This window comes from Notamacropus eugenii, chromosome 4 (assembly GCF_028372415.1).
Source record: "Notamacropus eugenii isolate mMacEug1 chromosome 4, mMacEug1.pri_v2, whole genome shotgun sequence".
Lineage (NCBI taxonomy): Eukaryota > Metazoa > Chordata > Mammalia > Diprotodontia > Macropodidae > Notamacropus > Notamacropus eugenii.
In genome coordinates, this window is record NC_092875.1 from 61,626,164 (window position 1) to 61,652,270 (window position 26,107).

The window sequence follows — 26,107 nt, forward strand, 5'->3', positions numbered from 1 at the left end:
TGCCCTATTGAATCAAATTAGTTAGAAAGGAAGGGTTGAACTAGATGGTACAGGGCATGGAATTCCGGGAGAAACACTTTATCTAAGAGACAATGAGGACCCACTGAAGGTGCTAGAACTCAAAGTCGAGTGATCTGATCAGAACTGGGCAGTAGAAAATTTAATCTGGCACAGCGTGCAGGGTGGACCAGAGTGGGGAGAGGACAGAAGCAAGAAGGTGGCCAGAATGAGAATAAGAGGACATACATGACAAAGTGAATGGACAGAACTTGATTTCCACATGGGTGGATAAGGAAGAGGGAGAGTCCAAGATGACTGTTAGGTTAAAAACCTGATGGGTTGGGAAAATAACATCAAACTATAAAGTCTTTTGGCTTCAAGGGGTTTGACCATTGATCATTAGACTGCACACAAATGTACCGAGAAGAAATGAGAAATTGGCATCAAGGTGGAGTAAGGGGTGGGTGAGAGAAGTCACATCTCAATTCCAGAAAACCACGATGGCACTTTCTGCTGCAGATGGGAAGCTGAGATATGGGGGGAGCTTTGGGTTCTGGCTGTTCTTGGTGCTGTTAGATTAATGAATCACCCCATAAAAGGGTATTTATAGCATGTGCCTCCCCCATGGAGATGCCATTCCAAGCAGTCACATGAAGATGATCATCCAGGGAGCAGACACACAGGTAAGTGATGGGAGAGCCTCCCTAGGGATTGTTTTTCCTTACTTCATTTGGCCTTTGCTGAGAAGGTGCTTGGTGGTCCTCTGAAGGCAGAAGGCCTTTTCCCAAAGTATTTCCATAGAGGAGGTGAGTCATCCTGTGAAAAATGAGCCAGATTGTTGGTAGAGTTGTGAACTAATCCAACCATTCTGGAGAGCAACTGGGAACTATGCCCAAAGGGTTTTAAAACTGTGCATATGTTTTGATCCAGCAATACCACTTCTAGGTCTGTATCCCAAAGAGGTCAAACAAATAGGAAAAGGACCCACATGTACAAAAATATTTATAGCAGCTCTTTTTGTGGTGGCTAAGATTTGGAAATTGAGGGGATGCTCATCAACTGGGGAATGGCTGAACAAGTTGTGGCATATGAATGTAATGGAATACTACTGTGCGATAAGAAATTACAAGCAGGCAGATTTCAGAAAAACCTGGAAAGACTTACAGGAACTGATGCTGAGTGAAGTGAACATTGTACACAGTAATAGCAATATTGTGCAATGGTCCACTATGAAAAGACTTAGCTCTTCTCAGTAATACGATGATCCAAGACAAGTCCAAAAGACTCATGATGGAAAAGGCTCTCCACACCCAGGGGAAGATCTATGGAGTCTGAACGCAGACTGAAGCAGACTATTTCCACTTTTTTTTTTGTTTTTCTTTCTCATGGTTTTTCCCTTTCGTTCAGATTCTTCTTTCCTAACATGAATAATGTGGAAATATGTTTAACATGATTACATATGTATAACCAATACTGGATTGCTTGCTATCTTGGGGAGGGCAGAGGGAGAAAAATTTGGAATTCAAAACCTTATAAAAATGAATGTTGAAAACTATCTTTACATATAATTGGAAAAAATAAAATATTGTTAAGTGCAAAAGAAAAGCAAAGGTGAGCCAGGAACATAACCTCCAAAGTCATGTAAATAGGAGATGGGATGCAAATCCAGGTCCTCAGACCCCAACTCTAATTCTCCTGATAGACCACACTGTCTACTCATTTACCACAGCTGAGTAAATAAAATGTGACTTTTCCTCAGCAAAAGAAGACAGAGATTATTAGCTAGAGACCAACCCACTTTTTACACACTCTGCATCGTCTGCTCTCTCATTTATAAAAAAGAATGACAAGGAGGGTGAAGAAACCAGGAGACCTGGCCATGGTGGGCCTTTGGAATGCACTTCTGACTGGCTATTTCATGACTCAGCACCAACCTCTTTCTCCTCTCCCCTCCCAGTTTATGGGCACCCCGCCCTTCCATTTCCTGGAATGCTCCTTTCCTGTGCTTGCATTCCTCATCTGGTCCAGATAAGATAACCCCCTTTCCGCCTCCAAAGGCACAGAGTGTTTGCAATACCCAGACCACCCCACATATGCTTTGTGCCCTGACTGATCTGCATACAACATGAATGCAAGAAGTTGGTCCCAATCTGATGGAGGCCACTGGAGAATCTCCAGTGCTTGCTCCTTAACTGAAATTCCTCTGGAATAGTAATGAGAAAGGCTTCAGGACTATAACTTCTGCTGATTCATGACACAAGAAACTATATTAAAACCTACATACTCAACTAGCCTACTGGATCACCTCCCCTTGGACAGAACAATCCTGAGCTGCATCAAGGCCAGAGAAAAATCAATCGAAGGACTCTAGACTGAGCTATACAATACTGCTTGGGCTGCGCTGCCCCTGAGAACTGTAACCTAGAGCTATAAACCCACTAAGACTTATGCCCTTTCCCGGAAGACTAGCTCCAGTGAGAGGAAGCAACACACCCCAGTGTGTCCGGGAATCCAGGGGTCAAGAGAAATGCACATGACATGTCCCCATCAAGTCTCATTGCCAAGAAATAGCCTTGACTAACCAAGGGTGAGCATGGATTCCTTCCTTGGCTCAAAGCCTTACAAAACTGGAGCAAAAGCCCAATGAGACAAGTATTACTGACCTTGTCAGAATGGGAGAGGGAAGGTATCACAACAGCTTTCAGAGCATGGCTTGGAGTCAATACCAGCTGAATCAGTTCACCTACATCCTCTACGTCTTCCATTCTGAGCAGTGATCAATCACTGACCTTCAGAATGACAACCAGCCTATGGACCCCTCTCAGCTGTCAAATCAAGATTCAGTAAGCACTCACGGCCCTGGAGGGCACAAAACTGACCCTGGCCCATTAAAGCTGGGCCCATGGAAGACAATCTTAGCAAACACTCTTAAGTCTGAAAAGTCTGTGTCAATCATCCAGGGAGTCTCTAAACCACAGAGGCAGGCCCTTACACAAAGAACAGTTCGGGAGGTTTCTGCTTCAGATATTCCTGAGGACTAAGGGGTAGAGGGGTCCTCGAAGGGAGTAACACTGACTAGATGATACTAAGGACCTAAAGAGGATTTGAGAGCATTTACAGAGCTCTTCACTACAAGGGCTGACACAGAGAAGGAACATTTCTGCCCTAGGACATCCTTCCCACAAGTGATCTTTTTCCTCAGATCTCAGGGTACTTTAATTCCTCTTATGCTAACTAACATTGATGTGTAGACCCCCCCCTCCCCTCTGTAAGAGACCATGAGGATCTTCAGAACCAGGCCTATGTCTCATTTACCAAACTATCTCCTTCAGTATAGAAAGCAGGGCCCCTAACAAAGTAAATGCTTAACCAATCAGTATTAATTATCCCTCAGGTGGCCAAAAAGTCCAGTTAGTCAGAGCCGGCTGTGAGGCCTTACTTCTATCTCTCAAAGACATCCTACCCATGAAAACACCCAGCTGCATGCGATGAGGGGCCATGTGAACAAAGGGATGGCTGACAGGGATGACGATGTTCACAGAATAGCCAGCTGGCCCGCGTTTCCTCTAATCTGAGAAATTCAGAGCCCTTAAATTGTTCCAGGCCACTCTCCATCCCCCCCATCCTCCTGTGGTGAGGCCTACACTCAGAGCACTGGTAGAGTTCAGAGCCTTGCCTGGCCTGGGCTCTGAATCACACCCGGTGGGTTAATGCCAAGGATACAACTCCATCGAAGTTTTCTCCACACCAGTCGAGAATCTGCTTGATCCTGGTCCGGTGCTGTCCCCCTGCCTGGCTCTCTCCAATCAGGGCAGAGTAAGTGGCAAACAGGACTCCTTCCGAGGTAGTTGTGTCTCCATACTTTATCTGGGGGAAGTCAGGATAGAGTAAAGAGGAATATTTACCTCAGCCAAACCTTGTCTATCCTGCCCAAGTTGCAGCCACGGGGCCTCCAGAGGAGGAAACTGTGACCAAGTTTGTATTCCATGAAATGAAGCCCTAAGGTAAAGGAAATCAGTCTGGACATTCATTTTCCCTTAGGAACATTTCATTAGGTAGCACTAGTGTTGCTCTCGTTTTCAGGTGAGGATAATGGAGGTCTAGAAAGGGAAAATAACTCTCCCCAATTCACATGGCTACTAAGTAATGGAGCAGGGAGAACTTCTTGGTCTCTCCAGTGCTCTATGAACTCTGCCAGGCTCTCTCTTTAGTTAAAAGGGAAGGAAGGCAGGGAGAGAGGGAGAGAGGGAGGAAGGAAGGGAGATGATTATGGTGGGGAGCGCTATAGAAAACAACATATTAACATTATCTATGTTCTATTTAATTTTTATTGTATTATACTTTATTTTTATTTTGTTAAATATTTCCCAATTATGTTTTAATCTTGTTCATGCAGCAGGCCACATGAGCTGACTGAGTCTGATACCTCTGCTCCAGACAAGCCCACGGCCCTGCACTGGACGGCCAAATCCAGCTTCAGCCAGTGATTAGCTGTGTGACCCAAAGCAAGCCACTTAACTTCTCTCAGGCTCAGTCTCTTCATCTATAAAACGGGGATAATAATAGCACTTTCTGTGCTGTGTGTCTCAAACGAGACCATACATGTAAATGTTGTGCAAACCTTACGTTGCTCTGTACGTTAGCAACCACAACCACCATAATACTAAATGAGGCAAGGCTTTAACTATCCCACTTGGGCTTGGCACTTCCATGTGCCTCTGACCCCAAAAGGTCCTTCAGAAAAGTTAGACAACTTGCCCACGTGAGTGGCCTGATATTTTTTACTTTCATAAATATAATTCCCCTCTCACTGGGCTAATTAAAAGAAATAGAAAAAAATAATACAGGTGCTTTTCATTTTTTTTTTTAAAGAAATGAAATCCTATTACCTACAGGGCCACTATCCCCAGAAGTTCAACAAAAGGCTGTGTGCTGACTGATGATATTCCCTGTTATCTAAACAGACCAAATATTTTGGTAAGAGAACAGATGACTTCACATACGCACACGCACACCCACGTGAACCCCCACTGTCCTTGTTTCTCTCCTCTTATTCCTTATCTAGGGTGAGCTTCTGGGGGATGTCAGAAGCAGATGTCATGGGCTGTTCTTGAAGACCCTACACCATGGCTCCTACGTAGGATAGTGAGTACAGAAATCCAAGTCACGTTGCTTGCCTGGACTACAACACCCTTTTTTTTTTTTTTAAATGACCTCTATCCATCAAGGTTTGCTTTGGCTTATCCAAAAATAAACAGGCATTCCAGGAATATGCGTATAACGATAGGAAAGGATGTGGCCCAGAGTGTGCTGGCCCCAGCCCTACTTAGTATATGAGAGGACACAGAGCAGTCTAACACAAAGAGACAGAATAAATGAGGAATTAAAAAGAGCAGTCCAATTAGTTGCTGGAGAAAAGCCCCCCTCCACAATACACTCTACAAACCTATTTAGGAGAGAGGCCACTTTCCAGAGGTGTCTATGACAGTGGCAAAAGCAATGAATTTTCTGGCAAAGGCTTCCTACGCTCACTACACGTGTAACCTTGAGTAAACCATTTTCCTCCTCAGGGTCTCGGTTTTCTCATCTGTAAAATGAAGGGGGAATTCCCAAGACCCCTTCCAACTTTAAATCCATCTTCCTCTGACCTCCCAAGGCCAATCATTCCTTTTGGTGACTGCTAATAGCTAAGAAGATTCTCCTTATATCAAGTCCAAACCTGCCTCCTCAAAACTCCCACCCATTACGTCCAGTTTGGGCCCCTGCACGCATTCAGGAGGTAGACATTTTACCTCTGCTGGTGTAGAGATGATGTCATCTACATCATATACACAGAGGGAGAGAGAGCAGGTGTGTGGAGGCATGCCCCCCCCAGCTATCTACGGGACATGGAGACAATCATAAAGTCTTCCTCTGGCTCAAAGCTAATGAGTCTCTGTCTATGATGACGGCTCCACATGCAGAGTTGGGTCTACACATGTCTACTTCCTCCTCCTCCTGGGGATCCATGACTTCTGTGCTAATTGCAATGTAGAGATGACCACGTGTGTGTAGATGTGTTATTAGCTCCATCCAGGTTATGGTTTATATGGAGACAATACAAACTGACTTCCCTCCTTCCAGATGTCCCCAGGGCAGAGTCCAACCCCCAGAAGGGCCTTACTGTGTGCTGGGCACAAACCCACAGTGGGAATTCATGAGCATCTCCTGTCCAGAGAACTCACCTCTGCTCACAGTCTCACAATGTCTGTGATACAGACAAGGGCTGCTATTCTTAACATGTGCAAGTTAAGAGTGGAAGGGGTAGAGTTGGCAACTACTTGGTCAATTTATCTTGGACTTAAACATAATCAGTCCTGGAATCGAGGCCCCCTGACCCCAACCCGTCTGATAGGCTACCCTGTTGGTCATCTGCTCAGATGAGGGCAAAGGAAATGCCCATAAGGATGCTGGCTAGTTACAGGCAGACCCTCCCCATCTACCGGAAGGAGATGTTGAGAGGACAAGGAGGCTCATTCTCCTTTTGTCCTGATGGAGAAAATCAGCCATGGCACCAGTGGACTGGAGGAGGGCAAGAGTGGAAGCCTTACTGTGTTCCCTCTGAAGTCTCTATATGGGCCAGCCTCCTGCACAGGGAGTCCTAGGGAGTTTTTCTTACCTTGCTTAAAGCATGCACTGGAATGTGGGGAGCATTGATATCCTTCAGATCTCGCTCAGCATCGTACTTGAGGTCATTGGAGACGCTGAACCTGCAGATGCCAAAGCAGCAAAGTTACCTCCCCGCCAAAGGCTCTCTCCTTTCTCTGGCCCACCCTTCCTCCTTGACATAAGATGGAATGGGGAGGGAGAAAGGGAAGAGGAGAAGGAGGAAAGACAAATAATGATGGGGCATCAGGGAAGAGGAGGAGGAGAGACAAATAATGATGGGGCATCAGCCAAACCCCATGCCTGGGCAAACAAGAGGTTCCAGCACAGAATGACTACTAACCAAAGGGCAACGGGATGGTCACAACCAGGGGTCCCCATTCATTGACTGAAGAGGAGGGATACTAACCACAGGGATTTTTTCCTGCCCTGCAGGAAGTTCTCAAAGATAATCCCAGCCACTGTCCTGCCCTTTCCAACACCGGCACCATCTCCAATGAGGAATCCGGCTCGCTGTCCATTGGGCAAGATGACTTCATGTTGCTGCCAATCACAAGAAGGGTTAGCACCTGACAGTTCTTATGATTGGGTTCAGTCCTAGTACCACCCATCCCTAGCATGGTGGCCTGGAAAGGGCCCTGTCAGATCTAAAAGGTGATGAGGTGTGAGGCAGCAGAAGGATGAGGAGGACAATGACTGCACCCCTCTACTTTTAGTGCTGCTTCCCAAGAGATAAAAAGGAAACCAAAGACACTAGCAGAAAGCTTAGGCTGGCTGCCTCTCTGTAAAATGCCCCCAAAGCAGGGAGAGGCAAGAGTGAAGAGGCCAAGTTTTGGATATTCCATCCTGGTTTCAGACCAAGCCAAGCCTTCAAACTCCTGACTGTGACACTTGGACATCTCCAAGTGCATGCACACACACATACACTTTTTGGCTTGAAATTTTGAATACTTTCTAACCATGAAACAGGCTACATAGTGACTTCCTCATCATTGGACATGTTTAAGAAGAAAAGGCTGGACAATTGTCTTTTTGGGAAAGCTGTAGAAGGGAATCATCCCTCATGCGTGCGGCTAGTCCCTCCCAACCCAGAGATTCTGTGAGTCGATCATACTCACTTCTGGTGTTAAAAACTGGCAAATGACAAGGAAGAGTAATTTAAGATGCAGCGGAGATGTTTTCCCAACCCCCACAGCATGAGGGCACACTCGTACCTGGCAGGCGTAAGTGATGGCTTCTAACTGTAGTGCTGACAATGACCCACTGTCGGCCGCTGAGGTGGGCAAGGAGAGGGTGTAAGTGATGTCAGGTGGAGGGACACTGGACAGTGTACTTGTTTCAACCACACGATCTGGGTGATGTTTTCCAATTTTAGCTGAAAGGAAAACATACCACAGTCACAAGAAAAGATGAGCCTCTGTGATGAAAGGACCATGTTGCAGCATGGCCCTTCCTCTTTCCCTCAGCCAGGTGGTTCCAACTTCCTTCCTACTCAAGGAAAGGAGAAAGGGACAAGGTGGTATCTTGGAAAGAGCATAAGGGATCCAGAGCCAGAGGGGACTGTGTGACTGTGGGCAGGATATGCCATTTCTCTGAGTCTCAGTTTACTTATCTGTAACATGAGGACACTGAACTAGATCATAGCTTCCTTAAGTCCTGTAACCCTATGAAAGTGATAAACACTCTGGGTTGGTGATTCAAAATAAACTAAGTCTAGAAATGTTACTGCCATGGTTTTAGGGACTTTCCCCTTCAAGGTGCAGGAAAAGGGAGGCCAGGGACACTGGAGACATGAGGAGGAGTGTAAATCTAGTCATGTGGGTCTCAACATCTATTGGCTGGACCACCAATGAGCTTTTATGAGGCTCCTACAAACTCCCTTGGGTGCCAGCTGCAGAGGACGCTGAGAAAAGAGCCATGGCTTTGGTATCAGACTTTGGATCTGAGAGTCTGGGAGGGGGCACAAATCCTGGTTCTGCCACTCAGGAGCTGTGTGACCTGAAGCAAACCACATCAGTCTTCTAAGATCCAATGTCCTCTACTACACAGCGGGTTGATCTCACAGCTATGAAGTGAACATTGAGGGAGATAATGCATGTAAAGTGCTTTGTGAATTGGAAATCATACTTCTTGGTTAACAGAACTCAGGCCCAGGCCTCCAGGAACTTCCTCAAACTCTGTGCATCAGACTCGTGGCTTCCCTGGCTTCCTCTATTTTGGTTTTATAGGTTTGCTGCATTTCTTTAACTGTGAATGCAGTGCTCCCCAGCCTCCCCCTCCCTCCTGGCAGACTGTAAGCAGACCGAGGGCAGGGATGGTTTCATGTCTATTTTTGTATTCACATGGCTTAGCAGAACGTTCGGCACAAAGAAGATGATGGGTGGATGTTTGCCAAACTAGAGCACTCTGAGGCTCAGAGCAGAGAGAGTGGAAACTGCAGGACAGAAGAGGGCTGGCCTGCAGAGCCCAGCCCAACTCAGCCCAGCCCCTCTAGGTTGCTCACATTTAGATGGGACATAATCAGCATAGGTTTCTGCATGGCCCAGCTCTTCTGTCTCCTCTTCATCACCTTCGTCATCATCCTCTGGCTGAGTCTGTGACTGGAAAAAAGAAAGCTCTGAGGATGGTGAAATGCTATGGCCACAGGACAAGGAAGCAGGGAGTGTGGAGTGGAATATGGACTTTCTCGACTGTGTGGCTATAGGCAAAGTCACAACCCTTCTGGGTTGCATTTTTAACACCTGTAAAAATGAGTAAATGGCAGAAGTTAATCTCTAAAGTCCCTCCTAGCTCTGACATCAGATGTCCTGAGGACCCTCTCAGTTCTGACATTCTGTTTTGAAGGGCCCTCCCTCACCAGCCCTGATATTCTCTGCACTAAGGTCTCTCCTAGTTGTGAAACTTCACAGGCTAACGATTCACAACTATTCTTATTTCTAATATATTTCTGCCTCTGATATTCCATGTTCTAAGGGCCCTCTGAGCTCTGACATTCTGAGACTTATATTAAATTCCATTAGATTATCCAACAGAACAGAAGCGGGGCAATAAGAAGAATAATGTACATCGGCGTAGCACACTACCTGGGCACCCTTCTGCAGTGGGTGAGGTATGCAGTGGAAACTGTGTGCTTGAATCTGAACGAACCCTGGGCTGGCTCCCAGTAAGACAGATAACTGAAAACCGTCTGAACTGTAACTGCCACCCAGGATCTTATCAGCTCTGAGGACTGGACTTTCCAAAATGAACTGTGTTCTCAGGAAGTGGAACTGTATAGGGAGTTTTCCAGGGTGTGTACCCACACCCCTCTTTAAAAAAACTCCATGCTGGTGTAATCCCTTGGGGTGTGGGGAGGAGCAGGGCAGGAAGGTTCACCTGGTAGCTTCCGAGCAGTGGGGTGTTTGAGATAGTAGGAACTGAATCATCCAAACCTAGAAACTGTCCTGCAGATGTGAACAGCTGGAAGAGAGCAGAAAATGAGCAGTTTAAACAAAAGGTGCTTTGGAATCACCCATGTCTCACTACTCCTTATCTAACAGCAGCCCAACAGTCCAACCGCTATGGGAGCTCGAGGCTAGGGGCTGGTTTGGGATACAAGATGCCAGGCCTTTTGGGCAGCAGTCCAGCCTAAAGGCATCTCTGGAGAGTTCCTGAGGCTAAGGAGGCTGGTTGGCTTGCCCTCTTTCTAAGAGTTATCTGGTTTACTTTGTGAAAAGCAGAGGAGTAGCTGATGGATCACTCACATATTCCTATTTTAGGAAAATTGTGAAGCAACTAACTTATTATTATAAGGTTTCAGGGAAGATACAGAGGAAGCCTCTGACATCTCCACTCTACTGTACCTTTGCGTTAACTACTGGTTTGGTCTCCAACCTATCACTTAAGCTTGCTGGGCCTCAGCAAGGCTTTTTTCTCCATAGAAAAGGAGGGATGGACCAGATAATCAATAAGGGCCCTGTCAGCTCTGACACCCTGCGTCCAGGAGCCTACGTGTCCTCCAACCCAAGCCATCACCTTGGGTATTCTAGATTCTATGCTGAAAACCTCCTTCTAGGTCAGAGAATCATAGGGTTTACAAATGGAAGGGGATCTGAGAGATTATTCCTTCACTTTACAGAAGAGGAAACTGAGGCCCAGAAATGACAAGTGTCTTTTCCAAGGCGACACACAGAGTAAACAGGGGTCAGAACTTGAATCCAGGTCCTTGGAGGCCAAAGGCAGCCCCTTTTGCTCCTTTTTTTATTATGGATGTAAACATCAACATAAATAGACATTTCAGTTTCATAAAGAGGATTATGGTATTTGAGACTGTGAACATCTATTATGTAGAGGGTTTTTTTAAATATAGACCTTAAATCTAACCTCTTTTCCTTCTACACAGCTGCCCTCAGCCTCTAAAGCCCTTTGACAAGAGGTTAGTTTGGATCTTTTTATCGCACCCAGTCCACACCCCTGTTGGACTCTGGCCACTCCTTGTGACTCCTGGTCACTGACACTTGCATCCAAAGGGGCTCTCTTGAAGAAAGGGAAAGAGTAGATGTCCTTGGGCGGAAAATTAGGATCCAGGGCACATGTGTGAAACCAGCTCTGGGCTGGGAGGGGGCATTCACACTAGTAATAGTCATCTGCAATGACTAAGAGGCAAGGCCAGAGGATATTTCGTCTGTGAGTGTGCTGTCACTGGGGTTGCCTGGGCCCCACCCAGGGCTTGGCTCCCCACCAAAGGCTGCCATTTCTGTAAGGCTCAAAAGTGCCAGAGAACTTTTCTCCCAACCACCTAAGAGTTTGGCAGAATAGTTCAATTACCATTACCCTCATCTTACAGGTGAGGAAACCAAGGCTCCAATCAATCAATCAATCAATCAATCAATCCATAAGCATTTACTACAGGGCTGATATATGTCAGTGACTGGCACAGGGTCTGGGGAGATAAAGACAACACAGGGAAATATCTGCTATCCTCATGGAATTTCCATTGTATCAGGCAAAACGCATACAACATACATGTATCAGAATTCACAAAATAGAGATGGAATAAACACAAAAGAAATCCAAGTTAGTAAAGGACAAGGTAGTTTGAGAGGGCACTGGCAGCCAGAGGAATGGGGAAAGGCTTTGAGGAGAAGAAAGGAAGCGAGGGATGTCATGAGGCCAAGATGAGGAGGGAGGGTATTCCAGGCTTGGAGGCTTCCAGGGACAAGAAAGAGATGGAATGTTCTGGGTGAGGAACCAAGGGGAGGTCAGTTTGGCTAGATTGTTGAGTGTGGGAAGAGGAATGACGTACAATTAGACTAGAAAGAATGATGAGGAGTGGGTCAGAAAAGGCTTGAGGAACTAGAGAAGTTTACTGAGAAGAGGGACACAGTCAGATCTATGCCTAAAAGGACAGAAAAAGGTCCCACCTCATTATCAGAGACTTGAGAAACAGAGAGCGATGACTGATGACGAGGGGTTTGGAGAGGAAGAGAAAGTGAACAAAAGTGACAATGTTTCGGTGATGTCTCTCTATCAGCCGAGGTCCTCAGATGGAAAGAGAAGAGAAGCCTTGGAACCACTTCTGTGGGGAGTGGATGGGAATCCATTAAAGAGGAATAAAAGGATTGCTTCATTGCAGTGAAGGCCAGAGGACTCTGAAGAATGCTAATTGGTGGTGTCCCCAGTCAGCCCAGTTGCATGCCTTCCTCCAGCTCTCTTTAGCTCTTGTATGAGTAGGAGTGGAAGAGGTGGGTGGTGAGAATAACCCATGTGAGGGTTGGACAAAGGACAAGTATAAGGTCTTCAAGTGTGGAGTTGAACCAGTTAAGCATCCAGATTGGGAAAGAGAGAAGTCAATTTGTTATTTGTTGTTGAATTGTTTCAGTTCTGTCCAAATTTTGGTGATCCCATTTGGGGTTTCCTTGGCAAAGACACTGAAGTGGTTTGCCATTTCCTTCTCCAGTTTGTTTGTCAGAATCAAGAACTGAGGCAAATAGGGTTAAGTGACCTGTCGAAGTGGCACAACTACTAAATATCTGAGGCTGGATTTGAACTCTGGTCTATCCTGACTCTAAGCCTGACCACCTAGCTAGCTGCCCTGAAGTGAATTCAGAGGATGGGGTAATAGTTTGAGACAGTACAGAGGAGCTGAGGAATTGGAGACCATGATGAGGGAAATGAAGAGGCATAAAGAATTATGGAATGATAGGTTGGGGTCAGAGAGAAGGACTTGGGAGTGGAACCCTGGTGAGTAAAGGTGAGATTCAGGGTACAACCACCCCAGTGTACAAGCTGAGATGGGCTGAAGGAGAAAGTCATGAGATTTGAGGCAAATAGTGCAGTGACTTTCCCAAGGTACCACAACTGCCACGTGTGTACCAGAACTGATACACAAGGTTGAGCCTCCCCTGGTTCCCAGCTCAAGCTGCTTTTCAATAAGAAAGACAACCACCTCCTTAGGGAAAGGGGCTCCAAGACTATGTCTCTTTCCCTTTGACTCAGGTTCAGGAGCTAGCATTCCTCATTGGCTTCTCAGTGTTGCTAGTTGTCATGTACATCTGGAATGAATGGGAATTCCACCAGCGAGCCGCCCTCCTTCAGGTGGACCACAGAGCAAAGACAGAACACCTGTCTGAGCCCCTGCTCACAGCAGACTCCAAACCAGGCCATCTAACTTGAAATCCAGTGATCTTTCAATTTCACTCACAGCTAAAAATATCCCTAAGAAACAGGAGCAAGAGGGGAGAAAGGGCTGTGTGGAACATATCCTTTCCTTACTAGGGAAGCCAGAGTACAGTTTCCAACATATCACCAAGCTCCTGGGGAGGTGGGGAGGGATGAGGACAAGGTCCACATCACATCTAATAAGCAGCAAGGTGCTTGGCCTCTTCAGGTGCCAGCTTGTCTACCCATGTTCCACCTCACTCAAGAAAAGCCCAGAAGAAAGCTGGAACACATGTGTGACTGCTCTAAGAGCTGCAGGCAACATAAAGTGAGGTCCTTGGGAGACATCCCTAGACTGTTAGCCACCAGTCTGATGTGACTATGTGCCAAGATCACTTTCCCCTATCAAAAGAGGCCCCTGTTAATGCTTATGGCCAGGGAAAAGACTGAATAGATGAGACTGAGAACTCCCATGGAATTGAGGTTTTCACAAAAAAACAGACAAACATAAAAACACAGAAACAGGCTCATTTGAATCAGATAAGGAAGTCAGGTGACACGGTTATTTGGGCTCTCAAACTCACAGAGTGTCAGAGTGGGATAGGACCTTAGAGAGGTCCAAAGCCTTACCTACTGATGGAATATCTCTATAACATCCCTGACAGGATCTACTTGAAGGAACCAGGGACCATCTTACTCTCTCACAAAGCAGCTCATTACATTTGTAGATAGAAAGGTATTTGAAAGTTTTTCCTCATATAGAGTAAGTTAAGATTATAAAGTTTAGGCAAAAAACGAAAGCTTTCAGGAACCCAGGCAATGCTTTTATCATGGCTGTCAATTGAAGGTAAGGGCTTCAAAAGAGAGTCAAACTTGAAATGTAGACAGCTCGTTAAGAAGACAGTGTCTGACGGTGAAATTTAGATGTCTGAATTCCGGTTTAAGATAGAGTAATGACAAGCTCCTGGCCAGGGATGGAATGTACCTAAAAACAGTTAAGTAAATCTATAATCTCATCAATATGGGTATTCCCTCCAACAAGGCTGGTCAGGGTTGCTGATCTTGGTGAGTATTTTCTGTATCTCCCCTAAATCTGCCACAGAGAATCAATCAAAAGTACTGGAAGCTTTGCTTGACTCTCTTGATGTTGTGAGGCTACTAAAAGCTATCTTTTAGTTAACCTTTGCTCATAACACATGACCAGCCCACCTTTTGCACTTATATGTTTTTTTATAACATTCTCTATTCTGCTCCTTAATAATTTCTTATTTGCAATATATGGTAAGTGTATTGAACCCATCCATGCCCACCAGATACCTCCTGACTGCCCTTTGGATGATTCTCAATTTCAATGCTTTGGAGATTACAATTGTAGTTGTACAACATCAGAAAAGTGTTGGTATTAAAAAGATGTGATTTTCTTTCAGGGAGAAACCTGAGATTATGAAAAGGCCTTTGAGATTAACTAAAGGCACTGTCACCCACTTTCCTATTCAATTATGAGCCACATTTACTGTCCATCTGCAGCATCTGCATCTAATGTGGGGGAGGAGGAGAGATACTGGGCTTAAAAATGTGTTTTGCTGTAGTCTTGAAATTTTAATTTCACCTTAATTTAAACTAAAAAAGGACAAAGAAAATTACTGCCAAACATCCACCACACTAGACTCCAGAGAAGGTAGCTACAATGTGAGGAGTAGAGGTTGACATCCAGAAATTCAGAGGAAACATCAAAGAAAGAAGACTGTCCCCACTCAAGAAAAAAATCTCCATGGCCTCAGATCACCACAGCCAAATGTCCCAAATAAGGTTAAAAAGCAAGATCAAGTAAAGAAAGAGCTATAACTAAAAATTTTTTGTCCTGAGTTAACACATAGCATGGAATTCATAGCAGTCCAATGGTGGGTGATGTCATGAGGGGAGAGGGGCAGTCTAGCCCTTGGGGTTGGAAAGGTGGGGAGGAGACATAAGGGACTATGGCAAAGGGACCCTAAAGGGCAGTATATGCCAGTAAGTGCCTCCCTCCTCACATTTTGGACCCTTACGGCAAAGTATGTCCTGTCTAGAGATCCTATAACAAGACTGTAAATCTGCTCCCTTTGGCATGCCTAAGGGTTGAGGAGATGAAATCTATGAATGAAATATAGTTTTGGAAGAGTGTACTTTATTCAAAAGGAGAGATTTTAAAATAAAAAAAAGGGGGTAGCTGAATGATAATATAAGTGAAAGCATTCTACATATAGCACTCATGTGAAGAAATCCAAGATCCAGAGCAGGCAAGAACAGTGAAGAGTATTTGAGTGATCAATGGATGCAGAGACAGAAGGGATATTGTCATGGAGGGTAACTCTATAAATCACTTAGACTGAGGGAGGAAACAGATGAGGACTTTGGGAAGCAGACATGCCACTGGCTTTCATGATGTAGTAGAGCCAGTGAGAAGAAGAGCTGATTCTCACCAAGAAAGTCTAACCTACTTGTGGCTTCAGTAAAGACAACTACTCTTGTCTGAATTTGCAAAAGAGAAAAGGAAAAGCCAAGTCAAGTCTGATGTGCAACCTAGACTCAGGGATAGCTGACTTTAAGGCACTCAGAGGAAGAATCAAGGGTATCCTATGGGCTATGATTTTACAGAATACTGTCAACCCAGGAAGGGCAGGAAGCTCTTAGGAATGAAACTTGTGTCACCAAGAGAAATAATTCTGATGGGGGGAACAGAGAAGCAGGGGAGGCCTGTTTAAATAGGTCATTGTGGACACAGAAGAAACATACAAGCAACTTAAATGTAAAAGACACGAACAGAAGATGAGAGAAAGGGCCAAGAACACAGGAGGCTTGCAAAAGTGTCACAGGGCCAGGCGAGAACGGCACTAGAAACGTTCAAGCTCAAAAGAACCTGAGAGCTTAATGAAAGACAGTTAAAAGTTAAAAAAAACTCTGGGCGTGTGGGTGTTGAATGAATGAGCGAATACAGCATTTATCAAGCACTTAGCACATCCAAAGCACTGTGCTCAGGAAGCTCACATGCTAATGTTGAGCAGAAAACCTGCTATTCAGTGTAGAAGGGATGATAACAAAGGATGATGGAGGGAAGGCAGAATTGCTCAATTTCAATTTTACTTCTGCTTTCTGTGTCAAGGACAGTAACTGACAGACTGGAAAGGTCAGAACACAAGTGGCTAATCATGGGCTGATCTCCAAGATCAGCAGCGAGATAACTGCTCTAAAGGAGCCCAAGTCGCCAGGTCTGGAGGAACAACATTCTTGGGGACTGACAAAACCCAGTGGATATGACTGATGAGTTAGCCACCTGGGAAAGATCACAGAGAACAGGCGAGACACCACGGGACTGGATGATGGCCAATGCTGCTGGAGGGCAGACATAGGCTTCAAAGAGGGACAAAGTCAGGGCTAAAGCGGAATGTCTTGAGCCTCCCACTTGGGGAGAGAAGGGCATATGGCACCTTAAGTGCCCCTTCTGATTCTGCATTTTGAACCCAAGTACTATATTATGTTACTATTGACGTCTCTCAAAACTTGACAAAGAACAAGTCTTCCCTCTTCTCTAGGAGAGTCTGATCATGTCTCCCTGATTTTGTTTTCTTCTTTGAGGAAAACATGACCAATTCTTTTAATGGATCCTTGTTTATTTAGCCCTGCTCAAGAACCCTCACTGCTGAGATGAGCCCATGCTCAGGCTTGATGCAGACCCTCCTGAAAGGCAGGGCTCAGGTCTGAACATGGTGCTCCAGGATGGGGCTCGACACTGGTAAGTGGAGCAATCCCTGCTCTTGTCCTGGGCACTGGGCTTGTCTCTTCATTCCTACAGCTTGGGGCTAGAGAAGAGGGTGGGTCAGTCTACAGCCATCAACCCTATCAAAAGGCCAGAGAAATATGAGAAGTAAGCATACATTAAAAATCTTTCTCTTAAAAAAACAAAAAAAAAAAACCCACCCATTACTGGAAGACTGAGTCATAATTACCAGAGTAGCTTACTGGAGAAAATAACAACTTGCGGGTACTTTTTGTTTGTTTGTTTTAAATGCCATTATTTCTGACCATAAGGTTAAAGTGCCTGGCCCTGTGGGCCCTCTGTTAAATCAAGTGGCTCAGAGTAGAATGATTTCCATAGACAGATTTCTTTTGCAATCTCTGGCTTCCTTTAAGCACCATCTCACATACAAGGCCTTTCCTGAATCCTACTCTCTCCCCTTTCTAGGCACCCTTTGGTGTTAGTGACCTTCCAGTTGCAACCAAATTTCTTTGCATTTCCATTGTATATATTTTGTATTTATTTATCGTTATGAATGTTTTTGTGGCTCAAGAGAGTGTAAGTTCCTTGAGGAGAAGTCCTATTTCACAGTGGCCTCTGTATTCCCAGGGCTTAGCACAGTGAATGACAGACAGTAGATGCTTAATTAATGCTTATTCTTAGGATAAAGGCTCAAATTGGAAGGGACCTCAGAAGCCATTTTGTTCAACATCTTCATTTCATGGATGTAGAAAACCCTGTTGGGAGGTTGTGGGGAAGGGATTCACCCAGGATCACACAATGTATTATTATACCCATTTTACAGATATGGAAACAGACTTGGAAAGGGTAAGGAACTTGCCTATGGTCATACAAATTCTGTCAGGTCAGAACTTAGACCCAGGTCTTCTGACTCCAAATTAGAAAGTGAGCATGTCACAAGTATAGAGCTTGAACTCAGGTCTCCTCCAACTTGAAGGCTTTCCCTAACATATCATGTCTTCTTCTCAGGGGTGGGCACTGCTCATCTCTGGCCATACTTAAGAAAGTCAGTCAATAATATGACAAAAATGAAAAATGTTGGATGTTGGAAAACTGTTGGTGGAGTCGTGAACTGATCCACCCATTCTGGAGAGCAATTTGGAACTATGCCCAAAGGGCTATAAAACTGCAATACCCTTTGATCCAGCAACATCAATGGTAGGTATCAATAGTAGGTCTATATCCTAAAGACATCCAAAAAAGGGGAAAGGATATATTTATATAAAAATATTTATAGCAGCTCTTCTTGTGATGGCTAAGAATTGGAAATCAACAGGATGCTCATCAACTGGGGAATGGCTAAAATAAGCTGTGTAGCATCTGACTGTAATGGAATATCATTGTACTATAGGAAATGACAAGGAGGATGATTTCAGAAAAACCTGAAAAGACTTACATGAACTGATACACAGTGAAATGAACAGAACCAGGAGAATGTTGTACCCAGTAACAGTAATATTGTTTGATGAAGAACTGTGAATGACTTGGTTATTCTCAGCAAAAAAATGATCCAAGACTATCCATCCCCAGAGAAAGAAGTGATATTGACTACAGACTAAAGCATGTTATTTTTCACTTTGTTTCATTTTTTTCTTTTATTTGAGTCTTCTCGTACAACATGACTAATATGGAAATGTTTTATATAATTGCACATATATAACCTATATCTGATTGTTTACTATCTCAGGAAGTGGTGAGGGGAGAGAAAGGAGGGAGAGGTGGAATCTGGAACTCAAAACTTTAAATAAACATGTTTAAAAATTGGGGAAAAAAAGAAAGCCAGTCAATCTCACCACAGCCAACCTCAAATCTCCACATTTTCTAGGCTCCATAGGAAAAGCTGAGTAGGTTTGACAAAAACCACACATATATTTGCAAAGACATAAGAGTTCTCAAACTAAGTAGCTTAATTCCCTTTGAGAAGTCCTAGTGCAGAAAGTGAAGAACACAAAAATCACCCATCTGAAAAAAGAAGAGGGGATTAAGTGTGAGACAAGTCTCCACACAACAGCATGGAACAATCAAGTTGTAGCTCTTGGGTGACCTTGGACAAGTCATTTCCCCTTTTCTAGCCTCAGTTTCTTCATCTGTCTAATGAAGGGGTGGAATCAGATGATCACAAAGATCTCTGCTAACTCTCATGAGGTATGAATTTCTAAGTCATTTTGTTACAAAAAAGACATAACCAAAATAACTATGTTCCATGCAAGGAAAAAAGTGGGAAAGGCATTTTAAAAAAGGAATAAATTTTTAAAAGGGTCATTATGTTGCATCTGCACAGCTGTGGAGAGCAGTTTTTTTAATGAGTTACAAATCTATCCAACTGTACTTACCACCCATCCCACCTTTCTATTTTGTTCACAATGACACTGTCAATGATTTTGACAAATGCCTTGCTGAAATTCAGTCATGCTAGGTCTTCTATTATCTCATTCTTGTAATCTATCAGTCCAGTAATTGTCAGAAAAAGAAAATCAGGCTTGTCTGTCTTGTCTTATTTTAAGTGAACCCTTGCTACCTCTCAATGCTCACTTCTGTGCCTTCCAAACACTATTTACCATTAATAACTGACCTCTTCTTGGTTTTGTGATGGAGTGTTCATATCCCAGAGAGTCTGGTTGAGGTTTTCAGCTGGCTGGAAATCTGTAGAGTCTGCAATATCCGAGAGGGAGCCAACAGGTGATGAGAAAAGAGAAGTGTCATCGAGGTATGAGGAATCCTGAAAAAAGAAGATGGTCTGGCATCAAAGAGGATCTGATAATGTGCATTCCATATATTTGCGCTTATATTTAATATCACCCATTTAATGAACATTTACTAAGCCCCAGAAAGCCCATCCTGACTACTGTGGGGCACCCAGTTCCCGCCCTCTAGGAATGTGAATATAGACAAGGGGAGAAGACAAATAAAAAGAAGGAGTGGCAGCAACAGATCTCTCTTTTGGGTACAGTGATCTCTCAATGAGGACAGTTAGTCTATCCATACAGATTTATGCTCAGAAACTTCAAGACTTAGAGAGCTGCCTAGGGAATTGTGAGACTAAGAGACTTGTGCACGGTCACTCAAGTCAGAGGTGGAACCTGGACTATGAGGTCCAATGTCTCTCTACTGTGTAGTGACCGATCAGTGCTGAGGGAGATAAAAGAAGGTAATCACCTACCCAGGAGAGGTTAGGCATGGAAGGCTTCTGGGGAGAAAGGAATCTGAAGCTGAGCCTCCAAATAACAGATAAACAGATTCATGGAGAAGAGGGAAGGGAAAGTATACAGCAGAGGCAAAGAAATGGAAGGGATAATAACCAAACAAGCATTAATTATTAAGTGGGTCAGGCCATTTCTATGACATGTAAATATTTGACAGACCATGTTCTCCACAACAATCCTGGAAGGCAGGAAGGCAGGGTAATAATATCCCCATTTCAGAAGAGCAAACTGAAATTCAGAATTATTAAGTGGCTTGTAAGTTCACACAGCTAGTAAAGTGTCAGGCCTGGGAACTGAACCCGGACCACAGCTCCTTCTACTACATATGATGATAATAACACTTAAATAGTGCTTTTAAGGTTTGGAAAGTGCCTTCCAAATTTTTTCTTACTTGATCTTTGCAACACATTAAAGGCCTATTATGTGCCAGATATTATATGAGGGGGGCATTGGGGATAGAAAGACAAAAATGGAACCATCTCTGCTCTTGAAGAGTTTCTAGTATAGGCCTGCTCTCTAGTCTGTAGTAAGGGGCAATACTGAGATAGCTCTTTAAGGTTGTCAATGTGTTTTACAAATATCTTCTTTGATCTTCACAACCACCATGGGAAGTAGGTACCATGATCATTCCCTTTTTACAGATGAGGCTACTGAGGCAAAAAGAAGTAACTTGCCCAGTGTCACACAACTAGAAAGTATCTGAGGCTGGATTTGAACTCAGGACTATCTAATGCCGTGTCTAGAGCTCTGTGTACTATGGTACCACCTAGCTCTAGACAGAAAAATTCAGAGGGAAGACAAGTACCATGGCCCACTGTAAATACAGGAACTCTGATGAGACCAACATTTCAATATGAGGCTGGATAGGGATGGGGGAAGGAGGGTAGTGAGCCTTGAATGTCAGGCTGAATTTAGATTTGGTGAGGAGCCACAGTAGGTTTTCAATGAAAATGTAAAAAGAGAGAAGAATTATTCTGGCAGCTGTGGGCAGTCTGGTTTAGAGGCAGGAGACAATTACAAGAACATTGTGAATTTCTATCGCAGCATTCTAAGTGACAGCTGTGGGGGGAGCTGTTCATTGTTTATTGTTTATTTATGATTATTTCCATTTCACACACAAGGACACAAAGGCTCTCAGAGGAATTTCAGTGGCTTCTGAGGAAGGACTGTGTGGGTTGGTGTTGATGCTGAAAGGGAGCACTCTAAGCAAGGGAGAACAGAAGCAGTCAGTCTGAAATCCTGCAGCTATCCTGAATGAGCACTCAGGAAGGGCCTGAGTCAAGGAGCTGTCTGACAATCCCTCATCAGCTGTCTGAGGTGGACTGGGCACTAGGATACCCACTGATGCTGGCTGAAAAGGGGACAGTGTGGCATCCCCAACAAATTCACACAATTCCTGCTTTCAGCCCAACTGGGACAGGCTACACCAGTGACCATCCCCTCCAAGGCCAACAGCACTGGCTCCTCGGTCCAGGAGACAAGGAGACTTCCCCAGCCCCATCAGGAAAATGAAAAAGCCCTGCCTTCTGCCAGAGCACAGTTCACTTTTCCATAAAGCTTTATTCCACATGGATCAGGGAGAAGAAATATAACCATTTTGCAGATGAACAAACAGACTCAGAGAGAAGTCACCTGCTTACATCACTTACACTGCCAGGCCTCAAAGCTAAGCCTCTAGACTTCGATTTCAGGACATGTTCAGCTCTGCCACTGCTGACTTAGATACTACAGAGAGGTCAGTCTGACCCCGGGCTGTTGCCCAACCCAGTGAGTAGCTCTGAGAGGAATGAGCTTGGCTTCCCTGTTGGTTTGTCTCACAGTAAAAACCTAGTTTCCCAGCAAACTCTTCTAGAGGAGGCCCAGCCTTTCCCAGGAGTCTGCTTTGGGCACAAGGTAATGACCACTCAAGGAAAAGGAAGATTTTTAGGTTCACACCAGACCCCTGGATACCAGCTGTGCAAATATCCAGGGAGCTGAAGTCTATGTATCTTTAGAATTAGGCAGTTTTTCCTTAAGCAATAATTGGAAAGCTCCAGCTGCTTTGAAAAGGACAGGACTGAATGGTCAATCCCTAACCCCTTCACAATCTTCAAGGGGATGGGGACCAAAAGACAAGTCAAAGACCTACGGCAAAGTTTATTATTCTAATGGGGGTGGGGGGGGGGGGGTTTGCACAACAACATGGACATATATGAAATACACATAAGGAGTATGTGGAAAGACTTCCTGTAGAAAATGACATTTGACCCAAATCTTGAAGAAAACTAAGGATTCTAAGAGGCTGAGGTGAGGAGGGAGAGCATTCCAGGCAGGGGAACAACCAGTGCCAAGGCAGAAAGATGGGCAATAGAGAACTAGGTATGAAAAACAGCAAGAAAGCCAATTTGGCTGAACTGTAGAATGCAGGGAAAGACCCCATAGAGCGAGGTCACTCACATGGCCTTTCCAGCTCTGACATACTGCACATCCTTACAGTATCCAAAAGGTAACTTCCCACAAGGAGAACACAGACTGGACCTATGAGGCCAACTTCATGGTGAGATGTGATGGGTTCTGCAGAAGGATCTTCCTAACCTCCCAATGTCTCTGCCACCAAGTCTGGAACCCTCTTAGTACAGGTCCAAATAATAGGATTATAGAATTAAGAGCTGAGAGAGAATGTAGAGACATTCCAGTCCAACGCCTTACTTTTACCAGGAGGCAACTGAGACCCAGAGAAGGGGGAAGGAACAGACCTGAGACTATACCAATAGGAAGAAGCAGTGCTAGAATCTGAACCCGACTTTGCTGACTCCAGATTCAGGGTCCCTGCCACTATATCATGATGAAATCAGTTTAGATCAATTTAAACCAAACCTTAAATATCTACTATGAGGAGGCAGCATAGAGGGGATGGGAGTAGGGTGGGAAGAGTCAGGATGATGTGGGTTCATGTTTGGCCTCTGACATCTGACTGTGTGATTCTGAGCAAATTACTTTACCTCTCTGTGCCTCAGGCAACTCTCAGATTATATGTTTTAAAATGACCCATCATCTCCATCAGTGGAGGGAGTTTCCATCCCAATGAAATCTCAGCTCAGAATCTCCCTCCCCTAAAGTGCAGAGAGGAGCTTACAGTTCAAAAGAGGGGGCACAATAGTAAGTTACACAAAAGGCAAAAGGAGGACCAGACAAAGGGGAGTCAGTTATGGTGTGAACAAAGAGCATTTTTTTCATAAACAGCTTTATCACAGCTTTTTGGATTTCTATCTTAGACATCTGGGGATCTACCCAATGAACCGTCGCTTCTAAAAAAGGAGAAAAGTACATTTATTTCCTTGTCTCATCTCCCTCTTCCCCCAACCCCCAAAAAGAACTATCACTAATAAAAAAATTAAAAAGAAAAAAAAAGGTCAGCAAAACTAACCAACATATCAACAAAGTCTGACATGTATAATAATCCCTCATTTCTACACAGAAGGGAGGAAAATATATTTTATCAATTCTAAGAAGAAATAAAACTACAGTTGGTTCATTTTGCTGAATGGAGGGACAAAGCTGGGCAGAAAAGATGGCTGAATGTAAAGCATGGGGCCCTGGCCAGTGAGTGTTAACTCTATACGGGGGTATCCCAGTGATTCAGTGGGACAGGATGAAGGTATTGGGGCATAGGGCCCAGAGAAGGGAGACAGGTGGTTCTCAAGAACTAAAACACTAACATTGATTTTAAGAAGAGCCAGTCTTAGAAACTGAGTCACCAACGGCACATTTGAGGGAGTTTCTCTTTATTACTGAAATTGGATTTAAAAAAAGAAAAGAAAAAAAAGGCAAAGCCATCCCAACAGTGAAATTTTGCCCAATTTAGTCTCTGACTCTAATCAGTGGCCTTGTGGTGGGCATGGTCTGCTCCCAAGGGTGTCTGTCTGTCTGTCTGTCTCTCTGCACTCCCCCAGACCCCTGACAGAAGGCTGAGGGTTCCTGAGAGGGCAGCAGGGTTCCAGGTAACTCTGGTAGGTGACTACTCTTCTACTTTACAGTAGCTCCTGGGGTGAAAATCAGTGGGCTGACTAGATTCTTTCTTAAAAACAGATTTTAGTGAATACTTTTTGTTTGTACACCATATAAATTTACCTTTCCCAGAGAGAAATTTCTTCTAATGAAGAACTTTTTAAGGGGAGGAGGGTATTAAAGGGAAGAAGACAACACAAATTCAGCAAATCCATTAATGCATTGGAAAAAACCTGACATCTTACGTAATATTTCACCCCTTCTGCTGAGGAGCGCGAGGGGTTGAGGTGTCTCCTCACAGCTCTACTTTGGGGCCAGTTTGGTTTTCCATAATTTGGCAGAAACTGATTTTAGATTGTTTTATGAGCTCTGTTCTTTCCATGTACATCGATGTGGCCACTCTACATTGTTTTCTTGGATGTGCTTACTTCACACTGAATAAGAACATGTAAAATTTTCCATGCTACATTCATTATATTTGTCACTTTTTTACAGCACAGTCAGGAAGGCCAAATTTAAATTTGGGCCCAGAAATGCCCTAATTATGTGACCCTGGGCAAGTCACTTAACTTCTGTCCCAGTTTCCTCAACTATAGAATGGGAATAATAACAGCACTTTCCCTCCAGGGTTGTTGTGAGGATTGGATGAGATAATATTTGCAAAGAGCTTAGTGCCTGGCACACAGCTGACACTATATAAATCTATCTATCTAACTATTTTACAGTCATGAACCACAGTGCCAATCAATGAGCATTCACTTTGCTTCTGTGTCTTTGCTACAACAAAAAGTTCTCCTGTAAATATTTTGGTGCACGTGGGAACTTTTTACCACTGACCTCCCTGGGATATGTGTGTAGACTCCTCAGGGGTCCAGGGCGACTCACAGCTCAGGCATGCTGGGCCTTGAGGTCCCTTCTTTCCCCCAGGAGTAGCTGTTGATGGTCACAGACCTGGTATTAAACGAGTAGCTGTGCTGTGATGCAAGGTCACTCCTCTGCTAAGTTGGACTACTAGTCTACTGTGCTGGGCATCTACGTACCCGCTTTGTGGAGCCAAACATGTCAACATATGTAGTGAAATACTATGTATAACATATGTACATAACACAGCTATGTATCACAGTGTAGTGATCTGAAAGACACATGACCTACAGAGCTTCCAGGCTGAAAGGGTCACTAGAATTCAGTTAATTCAACTCCCTCATTTTACAGAAGTTGGAAAAAGCAGCCTGTAAGGGTAGGGAAGCTGCCCAAAGCCATACCAGTTAGTGGCAGAGCCAGGCCTCAATATCAGTGAGCTGCTTGGTGCCTGGGGCTAGAAAGTTTTCTTTGTGTCATGCCTCAGTGCAATGGCTTAATCTCCTCTCAATCCCAAGGATCCATGTAGAAATCTACTACTTTTATTCAAATAATATCAGAACTGGAAGAGTTAGTTAATCCAAAGCAGGAATCTCACACCCTACTAGTGATCAACCCGCCTCAATCCGAAGATATTCAGTGGTGGGGAACTCATTCCTGGAATCTCCCATTCCTCCCAGAGAAGGAAATGAGAATAACCACGAATAACAAAAGCTAACTTGCATGTACTGATTTTTAATGCTTACAAAGTGTTGATATGATATCATCAGACCTCATAAGAATCTCACAATGACTTTCTGAATTATGTTCTATAAATGACAAAGGTGAGATTCAGAGCTTAATAAAGGGGCTGAGAGTGCGACGAAAAGTCAAGACTCTACTCATTCTAAGCCTAGAATTCTTTGCATGACAACATGTTGCTTCCAGCAAGAACGAAACTACCCAGTGGGGCAGAGGATGGCACCTCCTTCTCTAGGTGAGA

The 26,107-nt window shown here is 44.3% G+C and overlaps 1 protein-coding gene across 4 annotated transcripts in view; it reads right to left on the reverse strand.

Moving 5' to 3' along the window:
- Nucleotides 1-26,107, reverse strand: part of SBNO2 (strawberry notch homolog 2) — a 226,517-nt gene that overhangs the window by 34,975 nt on the left and 165,435 nt on the right. For 3 of the 4 annotated variants that reach the window (XM_072601357.1, XM_072601359.1, XM_072601360.1), the window contains 7 exons: nucleotides 19,650-19,796; nucleotides 10,021-10,104; nucleotides 9,149-9,245; nucleotides 7,860-8,020; nucleotides 7,055-7,188; nucleotides 6,659-6,749; nucleotides 3,724-3,867 (listed from right to left, as the gene is read on the reverse strand). In XM_072601357.1, coding sequence (XP_072457458.1) covers nucleotides 3,724-3,867; nucleotides 6,659-6,749; nucleotides 7,055-7,188; nucleotides 7,860-8,020; nucleotides 9,149-9,245; nucleotides 10,021-10,104; nucleotides 19,650-19,796 — 858 coding nt within the window. The remainder of the gene's footprint in view (nucleotides 1-3,723; nucleotides 3,868-6,658; nucleotides 6,750-7,054; nucleotides 7,189-7,859; nucleotides 8,021-9,148; nucleotides 9,246-10,020; nucleotides 10,105-19,649; nucleotides 19,797-26,107) is intronic. The other variant, XM_072601358.1, reaches the window with a different exon arrangement.